This window comes from Protomyctophum bolini, assembly GCF_963924005.1.
Source record: "Protomyctophum bolini genome assembly, chromosome: 17".
In the NCBI taxonomy this organism is placed as follows: domain Eukaryota; kingdom Metazoa; phylum Chordata; class Actinopteri; order Myctophiformes; family Myctophidae; genus Protomyctophum; species Protomyctophum bolini.
Window position 1 is genome coordinate 32,021,386 of NC_137878.1, and position 21,805 is coordinate 32,043,190.

At 42.8% G+C, this 21,805-nt stretch overlaps 1 protein-coding gene across 2 annotated transcripts; it reads right to left on the bottom strand.

The window, feature by feature from the left end:
• Positions 1 to 11,373: 11,373 nt before the first annotated feature.
• On the bottom strand, positions 11,374 to 21,588 carry chtopa (chromatin target of PRMT1a). Of its 2 annotated transcripts, none has more exons than XM_080787924.1 (6): positions 21,311 to 21,588; positions 18,609 to 18,698; positions 17,459 to 17,612; positions 16,496 to 16,670; positions 14,837 to 15,040; positions 11,374 to 12,380 (listed from the first exon to the last, which is right to left on the bottom strand). In XM_080787924.1, the coding sequence occupies exons 2-6, from the start codon at positions 18,671 to 18,673 to the stop codon at positions 12,160 to 12,162; spliced, it is 819 nt and encodes a 272-aa protein (XP_080644050.1). In that variant the 5' UTR covers positions 18,674 to 18,698; positions 21,311 to 21,588; the 3' UTR covers positions 11,374 to 12,159. The 2 variants fall into 2 exon arrangements, with proteins under 2 accessions (XP_080644050.1, XP_080644051.1); XM_080787925.1 differs by having other exon boundaries at positions 17,738 to 18,698.
• Between the last annotated feature and the right edge of the window lie 217 nt (positions 21,589 to 21,805).

Consider the following 21,805-nt stretch of genomic DNA (forward strand, 5'->3'; position numbering starts at 1 on the left):
CACTAGGCAGGTTTCTGAACTGCAAAGAAGATGGCACCATTTCTGTACTCAACTCTATGAAAATACAGTAGGTTGAAAATAGGCAAGCTGGTCCTTCTTAAATTAATCTTCATATGACATGGTAGACTGAAAATGTTCCCAACAGGTCACGCCAGCTGATGCTGGGGTGACGCCACTGGGGTTACTTTATGGTCAATTCCACAGCTAGTCAAGAATCAAGTCTCTTGAAAGCCTTGGTATATTTGACCAAAACACTCAACTGAACTTTTACAGGCACCAAACTCTGGACAGATGCTATGGCACATTACTTACATTCAATGGCTGTGGAGAGCCCGTCTTTGGCTGTGAAGTGTCTGAAACAGGAAAATAAAATGTTTTAAGTATGAATGTTAAAGAAAAGTCTACTGGTAATTCCAATGGGCTGTTAACCCTGTTTCCACAGATATACCAGGACTCCAGACACTGCAGAGGTAAGGAGACCAACGATGCGATGTAGAGTTTATCTAGCACCGACTTATGAACAGACCAGATGATGAAGCAACTGGCTGCAGATACGGGGTGCATACAGCAGATACCATGCAGTGTGAGGCTATGAGCCTGTACAATACTATTGTACCAGCGGTTCCTTTTCATTTCAAGGATGCCCAGTTTGACATGCATTAGTCCCCCACACCCAAAAATAATAATAAGTGTCGCAAGATAGAAAATTGGCTCCATCTCAGGTACTACCAATATAAACTATATTCTGACTGAGAGGACACATTTTACACATGCATGGTAATATGCTAGAGCATGTCACACTAAACTATTCCTATTAAATAAAGGTACCTTGGCTGCATTGATCAGCTCATCAGCCAGACACTCGGCGATGGTCTTGATGTTCCTGAAAGCAGCTTCTCTTGCTCCCGTGCACAGCAGCCAGATGGCCTGAGAAAACACAGGATAACAGCATTAGATAAGGAATCAAAGCTATAGATGAAATATTAACATGTTATGCAAATAAAATGTCTCTGAGTTGGTGATTGACTGAAACATGAAATACGGTCAGCCAATGAATAAACAAAGAGCTTTTCTCTACGAGCACTCTAGCACACCAGGACAACGGGGACTGTCCAGGTGTGACTCTATAGCCTCGCTTCGTATATTAAACAAATTTGTATTTCAATTTAACACTTGATATCATTCAGACATTAGTATTGTATTTAGCAAGACTACTTTCCTTACACCAGTAGGTACAGTAGACTATATGAACATCACTCACCAGCTCTGCTTCAGCACCCACACCTGCATGATCTTGAACGACCTAAAACCACATTTGACGAAACGGGATGAGACAACGTTCACACCCCACTACTATACAGCACAAACTTCAGTATTGTCTGCCATTTTCATATTATGGGGTTAAGATTTGTTCTGTAGTGATATCCCACAAGGACAATGGCAGTGACCATGAGGGTAAAGCAATACCACAGGTTCTCTCTTTGAGGCATTTCCAACGCCGAGACCCCACAATGAAAGGGGCTGACGGGATAGACCTCAACAACTGTACATGCAGAGCATGTAATAAGTCATGTACAGTGGTAATAGCATGGACTTAAGATTACCTTAACATGAATGGCATCATGACGTTCTCCTGTAGGGACAAGCATCAGAGGACATTAGGTGACATGAAGACTACATTCGTACATAACTTTACGATGCAGGAAGACTTTGTTCAGACAGGCCACTTCTCATTCACACTTCAGAGCAGTTGAACATATTTAGCCAATCATCATGACATGTGCATCCTTGAGCCCAACCCATACTTCACCTATCATTTTACTTTAATGAAAAAATTAATTCATTTTTCTAATTTTTTAAATATCTGCCATGGGTCAGGCTGTAGTGTGTATGGTAGGTATGTACTTTATGCTTCAACTTACCACTGCAGTTTGCTCTGAGGCAGGGGGGGTTCTCTACCATTTTCAGGTCAAGGACGCCCATATTGATGTGCAGCTCACGAGACCCTCATCTGTGAAACCTTGGTGCCAGAGACCCCTATAACAAAAGAGGTAAGGTGTTAATATTTTTTTAAAGGTTGTTCAAAGATTTCAGAAACTCACTATGAACTAGGTTAAGATGGTTTTTGAGCTTGTAGATGTGGCATGGTCCCATTAGAGAAAGTTAGTGAAATGTGTGGCAAATCTGTGAGTAAATGCTTACCACTAGTTGGGCTAAATTCGGCGTGTTTTTCGTGCAAAACCAATGCTTGCAATGGATTCAGAATCATGAAAACCCTAGTTTGACAGGTCACATGCTACTTAGAATAATGACATTTGGAAAATGTTGATACCCCAACTTTCAGCAGCCACAGGGTTGGAACAAATTTATATGCAATAGACATCTATGAACACATTTGTGAAGAAAGCTAGTGGTAAGCATTTCTTTTGGCAGATTTGCCACACATTTAGCAAATTTTCCTTTATTATATATTCTAGCAGACATAAGAGTTTAAAACTAATTTTGCTGGGGACACCCTGAACCAGCTCAAGGAACCATGGGGTTCATTGGGTGCAAGAATTTCAGGAACTGTACAGTGTAGAGTAAAAGTGAAATTGAAGTGATGAAACAAGTGAGCAGACAAAGCATAGCCTTTAGGTTCATTATGATTCTATTGATTGGTGGATTGTCCAGTCTCATAAGTAACACTGCTGAGGAGAACAGCACAGCAGTGGGTTGCAAGAGAATGGATTATTCTGTGCACTGCACATGCTGTAGGCCCACCCAGTCAAGACCTCAGCTGGTGCTGTGCATTCTACACAGGTCAAATAGACATCGACCAAAGGGCTACAAATATTAATTTCTTAGCATCAGTGTAGTGTAGTCATTACTTGTGATTAAATTAATAATTGTGAAGTGTGGTTTAAATATATACATGACAGATGAAGCAGACCTACATAGAGAGCTTGTGGATTGTCATTTGGCAACAGCAATTTAACTGTAGCAGGCTAGCAGCCCTAATGGAACAATCAGAAACATAAACACAGACACCGATTTTAATTCTCATTCCACAGTCTTCAATACATACTAACCAGTTTGTCCCAGCGGCTTTAGCCAATTGTATCAATCTTCAGGGGATGAAAACAGCAAGGACACCAAACCCCGATATCCTGCGAACGTAACATTTTAAGAATAAAGTAAGCCACAATAAGGCTAAAAGCAGAAGAAATGCCAAATGGGCTCTTTCTTAACCCTGTTTCCACAGATATACCAGGACTCCAAACACAGAGGAAGGAGACCAACGATGCGATGTGGAGTTTATCTAGCACCGACTTATGAACATACCAGATGATGAAGCAACTGGATGCAGATACGGGGTGCATACTTAGTTATTGGTTAGACATGGGTTAGGTTAGGTTTAGGTGTGCTGCCCTGTGGGAGGTTAGGGTGAGGGTTTGAGATAGGTTGTAGTTGTAGGACTAATGACTGGTCTAAACCAAGTACTGTCTAAACAATGTGAATTGGCAAACTGGCTGCAGATACCATGCAGTGCTGATAAGTAGGCCTACAAACCTAAACCAATGGTTCTTATCTTTTAACTTCAAGCACCACCCTAAAGTATCATTAAGATTTCCCTGAGCAGTCATTTGAATTTAGAGCACCAAGATGTAGGTCAGTAGACTGAGATTTCTGATCAGCTCGTTACACAAAATTATGGTTTGGCATCCTGACACTAGAAATTACATTAAACAATTTAATTCCGAACAATAGTCTAATTATTACTTACCTCGCTAGTCTCAGGAGCAACTGCAGACATTTTAGTAACGTAGTCGATTAGCAGCTTGAGCCGTGGACACCCGAGCTGTGAAACAAAAAGACAACCCGCATTTAACAAAATACCACAATGAGGCTAAACACTGCAGAACACCACTTTAAACTTTCACATAGTATATTCTATGAGAAATTAACGCATCAATGGTTCTCAATAAGGGACCACCAGGTCGGTATGGTGGAACCAATGTGGGAGCCTGGCCTAAATGCACACTAAACTAGGTCCTTGAAATTTAAACTTGTAATGTATCAGGCCTCATTGACACCATTCAGCAACTGGCAGTGCAGTGGTGAAAGCAAAACCTGAAGTTATATAGCCAATGAAAGAAGGAATGTACCCACTGAAGAGGAACCTCCACTCAATATAACACTGGCATAGTGTACAGTACTGTACACATTACCACTAGACAGAACTACCAAGGGGCAGCGTTACATCACATGACTGGGCCCCAACAAGCTTGCATTTTCCTATGGCTGAAAATCTGTCCATTTTTTTTTAAACTGTTGCCACAACCAAGTCGAGGAACCAAACGCAATAACTTATGCACAAGTACGGTTTTATACAAAAAGAAATCATGAACACCACTTTACTCCGGCATGGGCAAAGGGGCAAACTAGCTTAGCAGACACAAGCCCAACACAGTGTCATATTCTAGGCAGGCACATACTTATCATACTATGGAAAGTTACAGTTTACAAGTAGTTTACTAAACCTAGCATGCAACAACACATCACTTAATTTTAATTACACCATGGCGAGACTGGTGTGGTTGAGCCAAAGGCTGAGCTAACGGATAACTAAACGTTAGCCGCTAAAGGTCGCTGGGGATGCAACGAAACACGTGCTAACCCGCGTGTAGCATGAGTTAGCTTAGCTGAGCCATAATAGCAGACGCACAAGCTCGCGACGCGTTGTGAGCAATGAGCATTGTAGTAAAACAATTAATTCTATTTGTGTTAATATTATAATACGTTTACCTTCCGTATGCAGAGGGGCCAGTTGAGTTAACCTCGCGTCACCAGGTTTTCAGGGGCCTGTAGGAAGCCTGAGCCAGTGAGTCCCGAGAACCGCAGGCGTCTGAGTCATAGAGTTATTATACAATAGAGAAGACACCGAGAGGAAATCCTGAAGCGCAATGGACATAGTGGCCGAAGAAGGTATTGCAGTTTGGTAAGGTTTTGCCCTCAAACACATGAACGCGCACTAGGCTCCGTCCACTCTGCCGGTCGCTCGCGCGTTCATGTGTTTGAGGGCAAAAATCCAGAATGCACAGGGCTCCTAAACCGGAAGGAGGAGTGGATTCGCCTCATGCGCTTCTGAGCAACTCAATGCAAGTGGACGGGAGGAGAACTTGGGTGTCTTCTCTATTGTATATATACTCTAAGGTCTGAGTGCGGAGGTAGTGTAGAGTGAGAAAGAATGGCGCACCACGAGAACGTATATACTGTAAAATGGAGGGCGGGGTCACGTTGGAATGACATGACAGCGCCCCCGACCAATAAACGGACAATTCGCAGGTTGCTGACATCCTGCCTGGATCTAGAGGGCCGGATACGGCAGGGCGCTGAGGGCGGGATCTAGATCAGTACATGTGTGGTGAATTTATCCCTTATCCCCTTTTATTTGATGGTTTTAAACTTGATTTTAACTCTTGCAGTAGTACAGTGTGGGCCCTATACTTTATTATGTTTAGGTACTCACCTGATATACTTTTTGTATCTCACATGTTCTCCTCTCTATTTGGACTCTGATGATGGAGTGCCCCTTAGCCTCGGTCTCAGGCTTACTTATCTGCGAAAATAAATTAAAGTAATGGTCTCAGCTTCCTTACAAGGAGCTTTGGGACTTTAGATTTACTGTTATCCATGACAATCTATTTGTTTCCTATTCTGAATTTAGTCTGTGTATTATTATTATATTATTATTATTATTATTATTGCATATTGTGTATACATTCTGTACCTTGTTTGTAATTTTTGTATATTTAAACATGTTTATTATTATTGTGATATTGGAAATTGGATAATTGGTTTGGGCTTAGATGGCATTAGTCACCACCCATCATTAGAGCCAATCAGTTACTTGTACCCCTTCCTATATAAAGGTGCACACCCATTCCCTGGCTGTCACACTATTCCTGAAGAAGATCCTAGTGATCAAAACGTTGAATCAATAAATCAGTGGAGCTGAGTTTTTCATACCAGTGTTGCGGACTGTATTTCTTCCTCAGGATCTAGATCAGACCACATTTATTGATTGAAAAATGTTAAGTTTGCAGAATTGTTACAGTAGGCTACTAAAGGAAAGTACAGTCAGGTGATACAAAGATTGCTAAAAGGATAAAACTAGAAGAAGCACTGACTAAGACTTTACATTAGGGTCCTCACAGGCTCACACGGGTTAATTCAGAATGAAAAGCAGATGTGACTCGTGGTTATTAGGCGGCTTAGGCCGGGTTTGATTAAATAGTTACGCTTTAATTAATTAAATGTAATAAATGTTATAACGTATTAATTTTGCAAGCAGAGTGTGCAAGTACTGTAATCGGCTGCATATGTCCACTGACCATGGTCCACTGTCCATGGGCCACTGACCACTGCTGTATTTCAAACCTAGACAGCAGCAGAGAGCTTTAGGACTCAGAGCAGCAGTCGTACGAGCAGTGGTGAGTGGCACGCTCTGCTTGCACACAAGTAGGCCACACATATATGGCCTACTTGTGTGCAATGCGCAAGTTGGCAGCTCGACAGAGTGCATTTCTAGTTATACTCTGTATTTAAACATATGACAAATAAACCTGAACCTAACTAAATAATAACTAACCCACATCAGACCCATTCCAAAATAATTTAACAAACTAGAAATGCACTCTGTCGAGCTGCCAACTTGCACATTGTACACAAGTAGTCCATGTATGGCCTACTTGTGCGCAAGCAGCAGAGCACGCCATGAGGTGTGCTCACCACTGCTCGTACGACTGCTGCTCTGAGTCCTAAAGCTCGCTGCTGCTGGGTTTGAAATACAGCAGCGGTCAGTGGTCCATGGACAGTGGACCATGGTCGGAACCACTTCTAACAGGAAGTCCCAGTTCACAGAATTACATGTTTTATGGTCATGATTTGAACCACCAGGAGAATTGTGATAATTATGTTTAATCCAACCCTTGTCATAATGTAATCCACATCTCCTCTCTCTTACGTTTCCCATTTCTCTACTATATCTTAAAAAATCAAACCTGTGTGAAGTGAGGGGCGCTAATATATTAAAGTCTATAACTCATGAATAATTGCTATGATGTAATGGTGATGTAAAACAAACGGTGACAAAACAAACATTACATTCTCTTTGTTAATGGCATTTAATGTTTGTGTTAGGGACAAGATGACGTAAATTGTCCCTTCATTGTCAATGGCGTTTTTAAAACAAACATTGAACTAAAAACAAACATTAAACCTCTATATAGGCCCTCAAAAATAATGTGTAAACCCCTTAATAAAAAAAAGAAAAAAAAGGCAACCCCTGCCACAAATCAAAAAAGCTCTTTGAATATGAAGGGTTCGGATAAGTGTGGGTCATGATGACCGAAAGAATAAGGTCGCGAATACAAGCGGCCGAAATGAGTTTTCTTCGACGTGTGGTTGGCATCTCCCTTAGAGATAGGGTGAGAAGTTCAGTCACACGAGAGAGACTCGGAGTAGAACCGCTGTTCCTTCTCCTGGAAAGGAGCCAGCTGAGGTGGTTCGGGCATCTGGTTAGGATGCCTCTCGGGCGCCTCCCTAGGGAGGTCCTCGACGCATGTCCCACTGGGAAGAGACCCAGGGGCAGACCAAAGCGCAGTTGGAGGAAACACATCGACTCACTGGCCTTGGAACGTCTCGGAATCCCCCAGGAGGAAGTCACTAATGTTACTCTGGAGAGGGAAGTCTGGAGCACTCTGGTGGAGCTGTTGCCCCCGCGACCCAACTACGGATAAGCTGTTGAAGATGGATGGATAAGGAAGTTTACCATCCGGATGACAAAGCACTTATACTGTAGTTCTGGTTAGCAGATACAGTCAGTTAGGGGTGAACACACTAAAACAAGTTGCTACATTGCAGATGTTTCAAAAACGCTCTACGCCACTCCGATACTTACTTACCGGTATGCATGTTTTTTTACACACTTGAAAAACATGATGCATGGAAAACAATGGCTTTGCTGGCGACTAATTTCTAGCAACACATCTGAGTGTGATCGCCCTGGTCCTTTGCTCCCTTGCTTCCCCTCCATCTTCCATGGTGCAGAATCCACCGCTCGATCTGGTCCTGTGTTTCAATACTACCATTCCCTTTTGGTCTCCTTATACACAGGCCTATTATTTATACCAGAGCACTCCCCCAGGCTGCAAGACTGCTAAACATCATGCTTAAATTAACTTAAATTAACTTTTCTGTGGTATTATGGCCTTGTATCCTGATTGGAGTTCTTTAAAAAAAAATCACACCTGCGTGAACCGAGTGGTGCAACTCCTCTCCCCCTGCCTCTCTCTCTCTCTGTAATTAGTACTAGGCAACAGTATCTCTCCATTTCTGGCACAACAGCGGCACTTTTGCCCCTACTGGTACTCATAGCCACACACATAGCCACACACTTAACACGGACATTGCTGTACCTTGGAGTGGTTGCACCACTCAAAAATGTAATAATCTGTTGCTCCAGTGCTTTCTTTACCTTTGCTGCCGTGTCCCGCCGCTGCTGTGTGACACACTGTGCTGACTCTACCTGGCTGATGTGCAGTGGTAGCCTACTCCCTGTCGGTCTGTGGCCAAGAGGTTCAAGAGGGATTTATTTGTCACATACACAGAGGTATAAGTGGTGAAATGTTGCTGGGACCTGTTCCACAAAGACTATCACATTCAAAACTAGAAATGCACTGTAGAGGTGCAAACTTACACCTTGGAGCTTGCAAGTACTGCTACTAACATCGTCTATTACAACTACTATTGTTCCAAATACTTTAGACCCGTTATTGACCTTATACCAACCTTGAGACGTACCTTAGTTATGTCACCATCAACAGCCAATAAGGGACCACCATTCTTACCCCGACAAACATACATACCCAGCCGATCACCAAACGTACCTTAGTTACATCAAGAATTGTGGAACCTGATTGCACGCTCTGCTTGCACAAGTAATAATGACAGATAAAACATGCCAATACTTTTTTTAAATCACACTTTCGTGAAGTGAGGGGCGCTGTTATTGTCATACATTACATTCCGTGCTCAGCCAATCAACTCATCACTATGTGGTACACACAAAACTGGGCAAAAGAGGCCCTCAAAACAATACCGTATACATATGTAAAAAAAAAAAAGCAAACATAACAGAAATAAAGTTGAAGTACAGGCTGAATGGCAGCTCAGTATGACAAACCTGTTAATATATTTAAAGCATTCTATTTCACTTATCCATGTACACTGTGCAAGTGTGCAAGTATCATTTTGAGCAGCCGTTTGGATTCTTGTTTTTTTTAGCTTTAATTTTATTTCATCACATTTGTTCGTTTTTTTACTGTGCCCTCATTCCATTTGTAGACTCTTGTTACAGACCCAAAACTGTTTGTACACTCAAATACAAAGATAGACCGTTAAGGACCTCTGGGTGGTCTGCGGACGCAACATTGAGTGTCTTGTCTGACATTTTCTCCAAGATAGAAGTTTGCGTGCGCTTTTCCAGGCACACAGCCTCCATTATTTGTTATTATTGCAAGATATTTAAGAAGTAATGTTTCACCTCCTGGAACTTGGTCGTTGTGATGGCCATCACATCCTCCATGAATTGAATGGCCTGATCAGGATATAAGCAAATAAACGAAACGTTCAGGGCAAATAGGAGCACTAGAAAATAAGAAAACAAGTGAGCAAACAGGTCATGTTTCTCTTCTTCCAGTGGTCTCTTCAAGATGTCTGCTTCATCCATTTTGCTGCTGCTGCCAGGAGCAAAGGTTAATGAGGAAAAGCTTTTCTCCGCCGCAAAAGACTGCTTTTCTGTAACCAGCTCCTGTTTGCAGTTCTTGCAGATGTCTGGTTCGTCTGTGCCGTGTCCCGGTTGGGACTGCTGCTCCAGCTCCGGTATCTTCCCTCGTTTGCCATTTGTCCAGAAGTCCATGTCATCTGTAGTGTTGCTGGTAAAACTCAGCTCCTGGGCCAAACACTGCCTTTGTGCCATCAGCTCCCCATTCTCCTCTTCCAGTTGGCTGTTCTTCAGAATGATCTGGGTGAGCTTGGCGTTGCTCTCCTTCAGCGACTCGTTCTCCGACAGCAGGCGGTCGTAGTCCGTCTTATAGACCTCCACTTTCTCCCGGTTGGAGGACCCCCGTTTGGCTCTCGAAGTGGGTGCTGTAGTTTTTGGTAATTTGTGGAGCTCTGGAACATCGACGACACCGTCGATTTCGTTAGTAATGTCCATCTTCTCTGTGAGGTCAGACTGAATTATCACTCTAATTCTCTGCAACAGTGGTTTGTACCGAAGTCACACGTTTCATGTGACGTGGTGCCCACAACTCCATAAAAGGTCATATCACATGCCCCCGTTTTAACCCATTTAGACCCCTTATACATTTCAATCTTCACTTATATTGTACACAGTAAGAAAAGGAGAAATGCCAGCACTTGCACATTTTCTTTAAAACCTATTTTACTTGGTACAGTTACATGGAACATGAAGTTTTCTCAGTACATGTCACTATCAATATTTTCTTTAGAATGCAAACAGGTAGAAGATATGGAAGTTCAAACATTACCGAGACCTAGACTTTGAATTTCAAAATATTTAAATACAGGAAAAAAAACAAATCATTAAAGACTCCCATGACCTACATTGGTACATCTTTTTTTTAAACAAATAATTTACATGGCTGTTGTTTTCAGGATGGTTAAAACGGACACCAACATAATCGCAGCAACGGAAAAAATGGGTAAAAAAAGGGTTTCTTTTTGACACGTTCGATTAAAACAGGTGAAACATGGAAATGTGCCGCCACATCGGCCCGAGCATTAAAACAATCTGACAAACCATTTGGATCTTCATAAACCATTCCCATTTCAACCTATAAAAATAAACGTCAGCCTTGTATGGGAAGAGCCTTTTTGGGAGGAGAAAGTTGGTCAGTTGAAGGCCTGTGGAGCGCGGCGTCCTTCAAGAATGCAATGTCTGCTGCACAATCACAGTTTAACGAGACCAGCGTCGAGTAGGGAGCTCCTGCACAAAACAATGTGCTGAAAGCCAAAATTCTGTTGTTCACACTTCAAACCTGATGTGTCCCCATATCAGCCACCCATGTGGGTCATTTGACCTGAACTAGTGCCTGGCTTTTTGACAGATTGGAGTGTCCTAGACCAGCGTTTCTCAAACTTCTTCCTTTCATTTCAATGACTCCCAGTTTGACAGCCAGCCTTTTGTTTTTTAGCTCGGCATGGGACCCCACTTTGAGAACCATTGTCCTTGACTTGCGATTGGCAAACTGTAAATGGCTGGGTTCACATGGGTCAATCCTAAGACACATGAGGACTCACAGTGTTTTTAAGTTTGTGGCAATTGTAACCAAAAAAAAAAAAAAAAAAGACAAATTTAGTTGCGACACGTAGCATCTTGCCGATTGTCACAGATGAGTTTTTTTTTGTTAAAGATTTTTGAAAAAGACATGGCCAAAATAGGGACTCCCAAGTTGAAAGTAGTTACAAATCAGAACATACTGCGTCTTAAAAATAATCAAGTAATGGCCAATATATCGGCCAGACTGGTACATCGGCCGGGCTCTACTGTGAAGCAGGCGTCACAACAATGTTCACCTAAATATCCCTTTGTTATTTTGGACAGGTTTGCGTAGTGACTATGTGTGAGTGCATCTTTTAAAAGGAGAACTTCACCCATTTTCAACCTTATCTTCATATAGATGGTCTACACAAATACCAATAATAATAATAATAATATGGCACCATTTCTATCTACTCACGCTGTGTCTCATTGGTGGGCTGTGGACACTTCAGAAACATGGTTATACCAAGATAATAAAAACAGCAGGCTTTGTAGCGATGTAGCAAGCTGAATTAGAACTCATTGAATAGTTTTAAATCTAATTTTGAAATGGCCAAACCCGTCACAGGTAGGCAGAAACAGTCCACACACAGCCCTCCTCTGAGACCGATGAGCATTAATGAGGACCAATTACATTAAGATACGACTGAAAATGGGTGACGTGTACCTTAAACAATTAAAAAACTATCCGCTTCCCTTTGACAGAGCTTCATCTAAGTGGAGAGGGGCGTTGTCTTGTGGGATCTGGGCTTATAGGGGTGTGGGGGTTACTCCATAGCATCGGGGTCTGCCTGGGACATGTACGCGTCCAGCTCAGCGTCCAGGTGGCCCTTTGTCTTGGACATGTAGGCGTCCAGCTGATTGTCCAGCTGCTCCCGGGTCACCACCGGGCGGCCCACTCCTCCGCGGGCCGCCCCCCGCCCGCGACCACCACGTCCGCCTCGGCCCGGGAAGCCGCCGCGCCCGCCTCGCAGTCCTCCGCGACCTCCTGAAAATCGGAAAACAAAACGGGAATTATGAGCTTCAGACGTACGGTATTCACAACATGAAAAGACCAGACAGCAGACATCTTACTAAACCCGTCACAAATAATATGACAAACGCCTGGTTGCAATTATTTCCCATTATCCTTATCGGTATAATCTGCATGAATTAATATATTCACCTGAAGAATAATGGGGGGGGGGGGGGGGGGGGCTTTCTACAAAAGCTTGAAAGATTTTTTTTGTTTGGGCCATAATACCTAATGCATCTCTGACTGTGTACTGTACAGTGTAGTACAGTCTTAAGAGTTAAAGACCTGTAAGGGTCTAATTCAGGGGTAACCAACCGGGGGTTCGCGATCTACCGGTAGCTCGCGGGAACGTCAGACAGACCCATTGGAATAATGTCAGTGCCGCTCGTCACATGCAAATTAATTTTGAGCAGAGCGCTGTGGCTCTGAGTTTGAGAATAGACCCCATCGTCCAAGGGTGTGTGTGCGTGTGTGGTGGGGTGGTGGTATCTTAGCAACACTGAATGATCTGTCCCATTGGTCGTGTGCTCGTATCATGAGCCAATGGCTGCAGCTCTGAGCTTCCCAGACCCAGGTTCACATCTCAACTATTCTACACTACGTCATGCCGTAAAGAGAACTGACAGGTCAGCCACAGGGCTGCTACCATATTAGCAGCTGTGAGCGCTCTTCTCTTCTCGTGAAGAAAGCAGGACAGAGTTGTCAAATAAATCCCGCCGTCATTCATACTGTATTTATTCTCCGACCCGACATTAAAATACGGAACAACGTGCGTTCATTACGGGCTCGTGACAGGCTGCAGACACAGAGTTGGGACTACTAGCCGATAGCGCCGCTGCTACTTCAGTTTTCGTTGTTCGTCGTTATATTTTTTATTATTGGGATTTGATCATTGATGCAAATTCTAAACATATGGATGCAGCTGCAGAAGTTGTGTTGCTTAAAGGAATGCATAGTTGCGTTCTCCTCAACTGCTGCGCAGCAACAACAAAAATATAAAAATGAGAAAAATATACTGAATATACCAGTCTGCAATGCAAACTAATAGGCGAGTGCACTCCAGGGCATATGCAAAGGGAAAGAATGACTTCTGTCCGTGACAATAATCAACGCTACAGTTTGAATTATGTACACATGCACACATAGAGCAAAAAATATGAAATATGAAAACTTGTTGAAGTACAACGCATGAGTCAAGTAGCTGCTTTCCTTTCCTCTTTACTGAGCCTACTGTCATTGAACTGCTGTCCGATAAAATGCAGGATGTGTTTGCATTAACTTCAGATATTTAAATGGAGATTATTGGATTAGTAAGTGACTGTCACCTGCAGGTCAGAGCTAAAGAGAAGGAATTTTGGTATCTTGTGAGCAGAGAATGGCCTTTTCACAAATGAAAATAATAAAATCTAGAATCTAGAAAATAGAACTCGTATGACGGACTCACATCTTAATGACACCCTCAGACTGGCAATCACTAAATATGATTTCAAAACGCTTGCAGATAAAGTTCAGTCACAGCAGTCTCATTAAAGGTGGGCTGACCCTGAGAGTATGTCACCATATCTGTGCAAATATATATGGTCATGTTATGCCTATGTCATTTGAACATCTGCCAATGTGAATATTCATTGAAATGAGAAACAAAATATTTCTAATACTAATTATTTCTAATTTGTCTTAATATTATTTGACATTGATAATATAACTTACTATAAGTATTTATTCTAATTTAAGCTTTAGTCTTTGTGTGGATGTGTGCACATGCATTGAGCCTGTCAGAAATAGCAAAAAAACAAGTGTTTTTTCTAACACGTTTTAGTGGTAGATCTTGGCTTACAATTGGGAATAAAATGGGCTCTTGGGCTTGAAAAGGTTGGTTACCACTGGTCTAATTGGTTACATACTGTCTATCGTTAAGCCTGGGACCGCCTGGAACCCCCTCAAGGGCCTCTGGAGCGCACGTTGAGAACTTTTAACCCATTAAAACAGTGTCATTTTACATTTTAGCTATTCGGAAATAGCACATCTACAAGCTCATAGCGCATCGCTTTGTGCCACACTATGAACTTGTCTGCCATTCTTTTTTTTGTTCCAGGGGTCCCTTGAACAAAATATTTTTGAGATGGCAGTCTGCAACCAAAATCATTTTGGGGGTCCTCGACATGAAAAGTTGAGCACCACTCATTCACTTAAACGTTTTATCCCACGATTTTGTAACCCATTTATCACCGATGCCAATTGTCTAAACTGTAATCTCTCTCTGTCTGCCAACCTGGGGAGAGCCCCAAACAGCATGAGGAGTGAGCAGGCCACTTATTATCCCGACAGTTTCCCCGGTAGGACGTAGCGCATGGAAAGAACACGTTACTCCAGCCAGTTAGGATTTAAAAGACAGACATGTGTAAAATTGGCAGTTCCATCATTCTCACCTCTGGCTCCCACACCTCTCCCTCCTCCTCCTCCTGCTCCTGCTCCTCCTCCTCCTCCTCTGAGGGGTCCTCCACGACCGGGACCACCAAGTCCTCCTCTCTGTCCCCTCATGCCTCTACGCATGCCCCCACGCCCGGGACCCCCACGCCCAGGGCCCCCACGACCTCCCTGCATCATCTGTACACCTGTGGACAGCCTCTTGCCTGTAGGGAGAAGGACAACATAGGATTAGTCTGAAAACTCCTCAGACTCCACCTTAGCCCGTAGCACTTGCCCTGCCTTGCGTATGCAAAGGCTAAAACATGTACATTTGGATAGCATATTATGTAGACAGGTCATTATTGATCTGGCATCCTATAGTGTCGATGTACAGATATTCTAGTTAAAACTGATGTTATTTTTGAGGGGCGCTAGCTCCTCCTATGTACAGGTTTAATGTTTGTCTTTAGTTCGTTTTGTAAACGTCATTGACAATGAAGGGTAATGTGCTTCATTACGTCATAGTCTCTTTATTGTTAATGGCGTTCGATGTTTGCACCGTTTGTTTACATCTCACACACAAAGTTGGACAACTGGTCTTCCTTTAGCCAATGTTTCATCGCTGCTCAAACATTGGCTAAGGGAGGTTCAGTGGACCTCCGATGTCACACTGTCACTATATGACTCAGCCATAACCCAGGGGTTAAAACAAAAAACAAGATGGAAAATGATTTTCAGACCATGACCTGATGCGTGAAACGTTGCGAGAGGGAAAACCCCCCAACACTGCTTGTTTTTCCATACATTAGTGATTTTTTGGTGATGGTATTGGTAAATACTGGTATTGGTTCTGACCACCTTACGATTGCAGTTTGCACACACGATGGGTCATTGATTTGCGTGCATCCTCACTCGTTATTGAAACACCCGGTAGCACTGTAGTGTGTTGCAGAGCACCTGACGTCCGAGCCTGTTCTTTCTCTAGCAATGCCTCCATGAATATTGCTCGACTGCCTTGAAAACGGCGGAGGTTTTCCACCGTGGCGTGAATTGCATTGATTAACCCCCGTGTGGTAGCAGCCGGTCCAATCGAGCGATAATCATGGAGGCGTTGGTAGTGAAACTGACAGTACGTTTTAACAGCGGGCGACAGCAAGACGAATTTTCCGGAAGTGCATTATTTGTCTATGGGACCCGGCGATAGCAGGCGAACGGGTAAACGAAAAGATAAAAATAATTCATCTTTTTGGGGGCGATGACGTGCGATTAGCAGATGCTCTCCCGCTGTTAAAACATACTGTTAAAGCTGCTATAAGCAATAATATGTCAAGATTTGAATGACTTTTGGACTGAGCCAGCAGAGTAGAACGCTAAAAAAAGGTCATTACAATTTTGACATATTGCTTATATCAGCTTTAAAGGAGGCTCATGACAGCACGGTCCAGAAAAGATGATGAGACACGGCCCAAAAGTGTTTGCATTGGCATGCCTTTATGGGTAGCCACAAAAGAAGGCATGCCCATATGGGCATTTAACTCATGACAACACGGATCTCCATATTTGGACATGTCGGTTGGTTCACCGGTGAAACGTAGGTGTAGTGGCCCGAACCGATTTCATTGAGTTAAGCAAAAAAATTAAACTTCAACCACTGACTCTCAGAGATGCATAGTATTCACCTCTTAGAGAGAGAGCTCCTCTCATGGCTCCTCCTCGGATGCGTCCTCTCAGGCCTCCTCGGAGCCCCCTCATGCCTCCTCGTCCTCCTATATTGACTCCGCCTCTCATTAGAGAGGCGATGGGACGGCCCAGACGGGCCTGGATGTTGCTCTTACCCAGACGCTGTTTCAGACTCTGGAAGATCATACCGTCACAACATTACATTAAAGTGGTCTTAACTTTTAAGCTGAATATCACACCGTCGCAACATCAATGGGGAATGGTGGTATTCACCCCCCCCCAATGTTAAAGAAATAGCAGATCTACAAGCTTGTGATGGGACACTTGAGTGTTTAGATCTGGTACCCCTACCATCTCAAGTACATTAAAAACAAGACGGCAAAGTTGTCAAAGCTGCTTCGATTTCCCAACGATTCCCTGCGACATGCGCCTCAAAAACAGGCATTGCACAGTGCAACGTAGCTCTGCTCTCCTCTAGAAGAGCAAAAATGTGATTATAAACTTGGTTTAGATAAATCTTTGCAGTTTCACTTCAGTAAAGCATATTTGTCTTCAGTGTCGGCAGGTATCAGGAAGTTAAATTTAAAGGTTTTGTAATGCTGCGAAGAATGACTATATTTTAGTTATATTATTAGTGGCGATTAAGTGCTTGAAGTAAAGTGAAGCTGCAGTATGCAAGAACATTCTGATGTTTACATAAGATTCAGCAGAATAGCAGCACCCTCTAGTGTCTCCATGATGAATCAACTGTTTGGAAACGAGGACATTGAGCTATGGGGTTGACACATACATAATACGGGTTTGATTGATTCCATTTGTACACTATCGAGTTACACACAGGATTGTACATTGTCGATTCGGGTCTCCGAATAGTATCAAATGGGCTCACTCATAGCGTGGCATACATAGAGAGTGGCCAAGATTTGGGGAATTGGAATTCAGCTTAACCCTAGTAATCTGACCTGCTTGTGGTGCAGTGCTGCCTGCACGCTGGGCCTGTTCTCCATCTGCTGGGCCAGACGTCTGTTGCGTGCACTGGCCATGTGCTGCTGCTGCATGGTGGCTCTGACACTCACCGCTGTCACTGGAGTCTTGTTCTTCAGCATGTTAGTGAAGCTTCAGGGTGGAGGGAGGGGGAGAGAGAGAAGGAAGGAGGAGGAGGGAGGAGTTTCCAAATCAAGTCACTTGGCTTACCATGGATGTTGGCGGCTCTCTGTGTCAATGCAAGACTTATGGCCCACCTTGTTGGCACCTCGTCGCTACGTTTTCCCTCTCAATGCATAGACAATCCCAAATGCCTTTTTGAGCAGTAATTCAGCACATTTTGTCAAATAACAAAAATAAAAAAACAGAACAGATTGTAGGACAGATTGAGAGAGAGAGAGAGGCAGAGGACAGGAGAGGGATTTCAGCCACTTACAGACAAACCCATCACCCTGCTCAGCTGGCAGGGCAGGCTGTCCCGGGCAAGAGGTGGCTTGGTTTTGGCCTCCCAGCCACTTACAGCCCGGACCGTGCGACACAGGGGCATCGTTGAGTGAAAGAGGTGGGGGGCGCCTGTGGGTCACGTCCAAGCTAGGACTGGGTGCCGAGTGGGTCTCTGGAAGAGACGTCCAGTAGAGAGGAGCGAGATGAGGGTAGAGACAGAGAGACATGCTGAACCTGTGATTTCAGATTGGCACTCTTAAAAAAGCACCTGCTCATTGGATCTGGAGGCACTCTTTTCCTCTTGTATTTCAAGAGCATTATGCCCCCTATATGCAATGGAATGCATGTGCCAAGGCATTTGCAAAGGGGCAAATTGTGCCGCCTCTTCGGGACTGCTGTGTTTACCAAACATCACCTTTTAACCTTTTTTTTTTCATGACATCATGTGTGCACTGCTCACACAGGATGTTTGACCAAAACAAGCATTACATTCAAACTAGCAAAGCCAGAGTGGCCAGACATTCCGCGCAGGGCAGTGCACACATAAGAGGCATGGGCAGATACACATCCATGTCGGGTCCAGTTCTCCGCAGCCAGGCAGCGCCAGAGCCTTCAGAACCAACGACTGGCCCCTCCCCTCACATCTGGATCAATAATTGTTGCTGACAGGGTGCAGCGCCTCACCGCTCGTTCAGGGAAACCTTGGTGGTGCTTTTCAGCACGACTTTTTGAGAAGAGGTGGCACTCATTTTAGCTTCGGTCAGTGGCAGATTCCTAGAGGAAAATGAAACACAAGCAGGGGAAAAGATGACGTTAGCAACGCAGAAACCATCCTATATTAAAAGTCATTAAGTAATTCATAGATGTTCTTTTTAATTGGCTGGATAGTGTGTGGGGATGTAAGCGTGTGTGTGTGTGTGTGTACGCACGCGTACGCTCACATATTTTCATTTTATTATCATCCTGTCTGTGTGTGATCTCCTACAAGCATTTATCTACCGTTTTTACTTTTTATTTACTGAGTTGGCAACACATATTGTAATGTTAGATTGTTTGTCTTTTTGCTTTCTGTATGTCCTTGTATGTCATTTCTGTTCATGAAAAATGAATAAATTTTAAGTTGAAAAAAAAAAAAATTGGCTGGATATTGTCTGATACATCACAATGCACACTATATGGGGTTCAATTTACATAATTTATTCAAAACATTCAGTTGCAGTCTCGCTGACCAATTTTTATGGGCTGCAACTAAATATCCATTTTCTTTTCCGTTCAAAAGAGGGGGGGGGGGGGGGGGGGGGAATCACGTTTCATCTATTAAAAACAATTCCAAAATGTTTCTGTAAAGTTGGCCGATGGTCAAGCCTCCAAGAACAGTTCAAAGTACAGGAATACAGGGTTTTTTATGTTTATTTCCCTCCACAAACGCCTAATAAATAGCAGCATATACACAGTGGGTCCTTGCAGACAATGACAATACCATGAATAAGGCTGGCCAAAAGTTACTTCAAAATCTGAAATGAACAATTGAACAGCTAAACTAAATAAACACAACAAATTAAGAACTTGAGAAACTGTTTGAACAGGCTAAACATTACACCTGACGGCCCTGGCAGCTCTCCCTTAAGGCCTATTCATAGTCTGGATTTTCAGTGGCGAGGTGACCACCGGAGCTGAAATAACGTTGAGCGGTGGCGAGTAAAAACAGAGAGAAGGGCTGGAGCGGTGGTTTGCTCTTCACCGCGGCTCGTGACGTCATGTTGTAGTTCGGTGGTCACCCCACCACCAAAAATCCAGACTATGTATGAGCCTTTAGTGTTGTACTAGTCAGCTCCAAGTCAAAAACTGTGACTCCTCACCTGAAGACTCCCTTTTATAACGGGTGAGCCACACCCAGAACATAGATTAGCAATTTCTGTCAATTAACTAATCTCCATATATCTGATATCCTATAAACAGCCATACCATTATACCAAAAAGTTGAACACATCATATTTTAGACTTTAGATAATACACATAATATACCAAATACACTTTAAAATGTGTATTTGGTATATTGACAGTTTCTAAATATTTAATAAATAAATAAACATTTCCATAAAAAAAAACGCAGATCTGCTATTTTCACTAGTTTGGGTCCAGAGTTTGGGTCTCAAGGTAAAAGGATTAGGACCCACTGATGTACTCTTCACACACAGCAACTACACTGGCATGACACAGAAGTGTAATGTTCCTTCACACGTTGCCAGTGGCACCTAATGAAGGTTGTGTTCTATTCAGATCAAACAGTCATGGCCACTATGTGCATGTTGCCAAGTTAACACTAACAAAACCTTCCTTAACTAGTGTCATTAGTAACACCTCTGATGGAAGATTCAGTTTCAGGAAAACTCAAGCTGTTGTTAAGTGGTAAGCAGTCTTCCGAGTTATCCCGACTGCCGATACCACCTGAAATACTGGTATTGGTGAGAATGCCATTCCCATACCAAATAATGATGATGTCATTCATAGCAATTAATGATTTTGTATCATGAATGATTCAGTTGATGTTGCACTACTGTTTTGCCATTAATGCCATTGACATTAGTTTACCATTTTACTTGTAGGTGCACTTATTCTAGATTTGTATTTATTTATCATATAATATGCTACGATATATTACATCTAGTATTTTGGATCTTGTCTTCAATTATTGTCTTGTGCTTTTTTAACTTTTCAAACTGTTAATACAGTATTCAATCAAGGTGATACTGATATAACAAATAAACGTAATGTCTTAGCCTGGTTTTAAAGACTTTCGTTATTCATGAAAAGCTCTTACTTTCCCGTTCTTGTTAGTAGACAGACATTAGTAATTACTATTTATCTCATTATTCTGACAATTTGCGAAAGCATCAATAGCATTATTGCAGAGAATATATAAAGTAACTTAATGTCCAAGTGTTAGACGCAGGGAAAAAGTTAGGTTTCACCTGACAAAAAAAGAAAACAGGGCCTACTTAAAATAACCTGGCTACCTGCTATTGATCAATTCATTGATTTGGTCAAATTCACGACAGATTTGATATGGTCAATATAAACCAAACCAGCCGTATCAGCTCCTTTCTATTTGTTGACATTTGACATAATGAAATGTAATGATTAGTGTGATCAACTACCACATTGGAACAGTCACCTCAAGCTAAGTAATGACACCATCTAGCATCTAGCCTACTGATTCTCATGATGGGTGGAGTGATAGCCCTCCATACAGTCAGCCATTATTTATATGCCTTTAAATCTACCTTTATAGCCCGAACCGGTGTCAATCCAGTGTAAAGGTTAACACTTGCATCGTTTAAATGTAAACACACGGCTAATAACACGACAGTTATCATCATACTCACAATAACAAAACCGTTTAAAGCACAACAGCCAGCAGCGCTAGTGTTAGCATTAGCCGGCTAGCTACTTGTTGTTCGTTCGTGGCGTGCGGTTTGCGTTGAGCCTTCGGTTCGTCTTCTCGTTGTTTGGTTTGTTCTCTTCTCGTCGTTTTCTTGCTACAGAGTCGTCGTGTATGAACGTAAACTGTGTAAATGAGTGAATAATAATTCTAACTGTGAGCTATCGTTGCGTGTGTTTGTGTGTAAAATGGTGCTGCCTGCTGCTGTGTGTGGGTGGAATGAAAATGGAGACAGAGCTGTTTATTCTTCTTCTTTCTTTGAGTTTATATGCATTAAACTGTATGGAAAAGTTGTAACGATGGTGCCACCTACTGCCCCGGAGTAAGCTATGCAATACATACACGCATGGGCAACCACCATCACTTGATGTGGCCCATGTGTGTCTATACTATGGACATGTTGCATACGTAGGCAATATTATATATAGGTTTGTTTGAT

Bases quoted from the DNA above. Each gene is read 5' to 3' on its own strand.
- chtopa (XM_080787924.1), bottom strand. From the start codon at position 18,673: ATGAGTGCCACCTCTTCTCAAAAAGTCGTGCTGAAAAGCACCACCAAG. The intron at 16,671-17,458 runs GTCAGATTACTA...ATGATCTTCCAG, and splicing joins CAGCACTGCACCACAAGCAG to AGTCTGAAACAGCGTCTGGG. The intron at 12,381-14,836 runs GTGAGAATGATG...TCCGATTTTCAG, and splicing joins GAGAGGTGTGGGAGCCAGAG to GAGGTCGCGGAGGACTGCGA.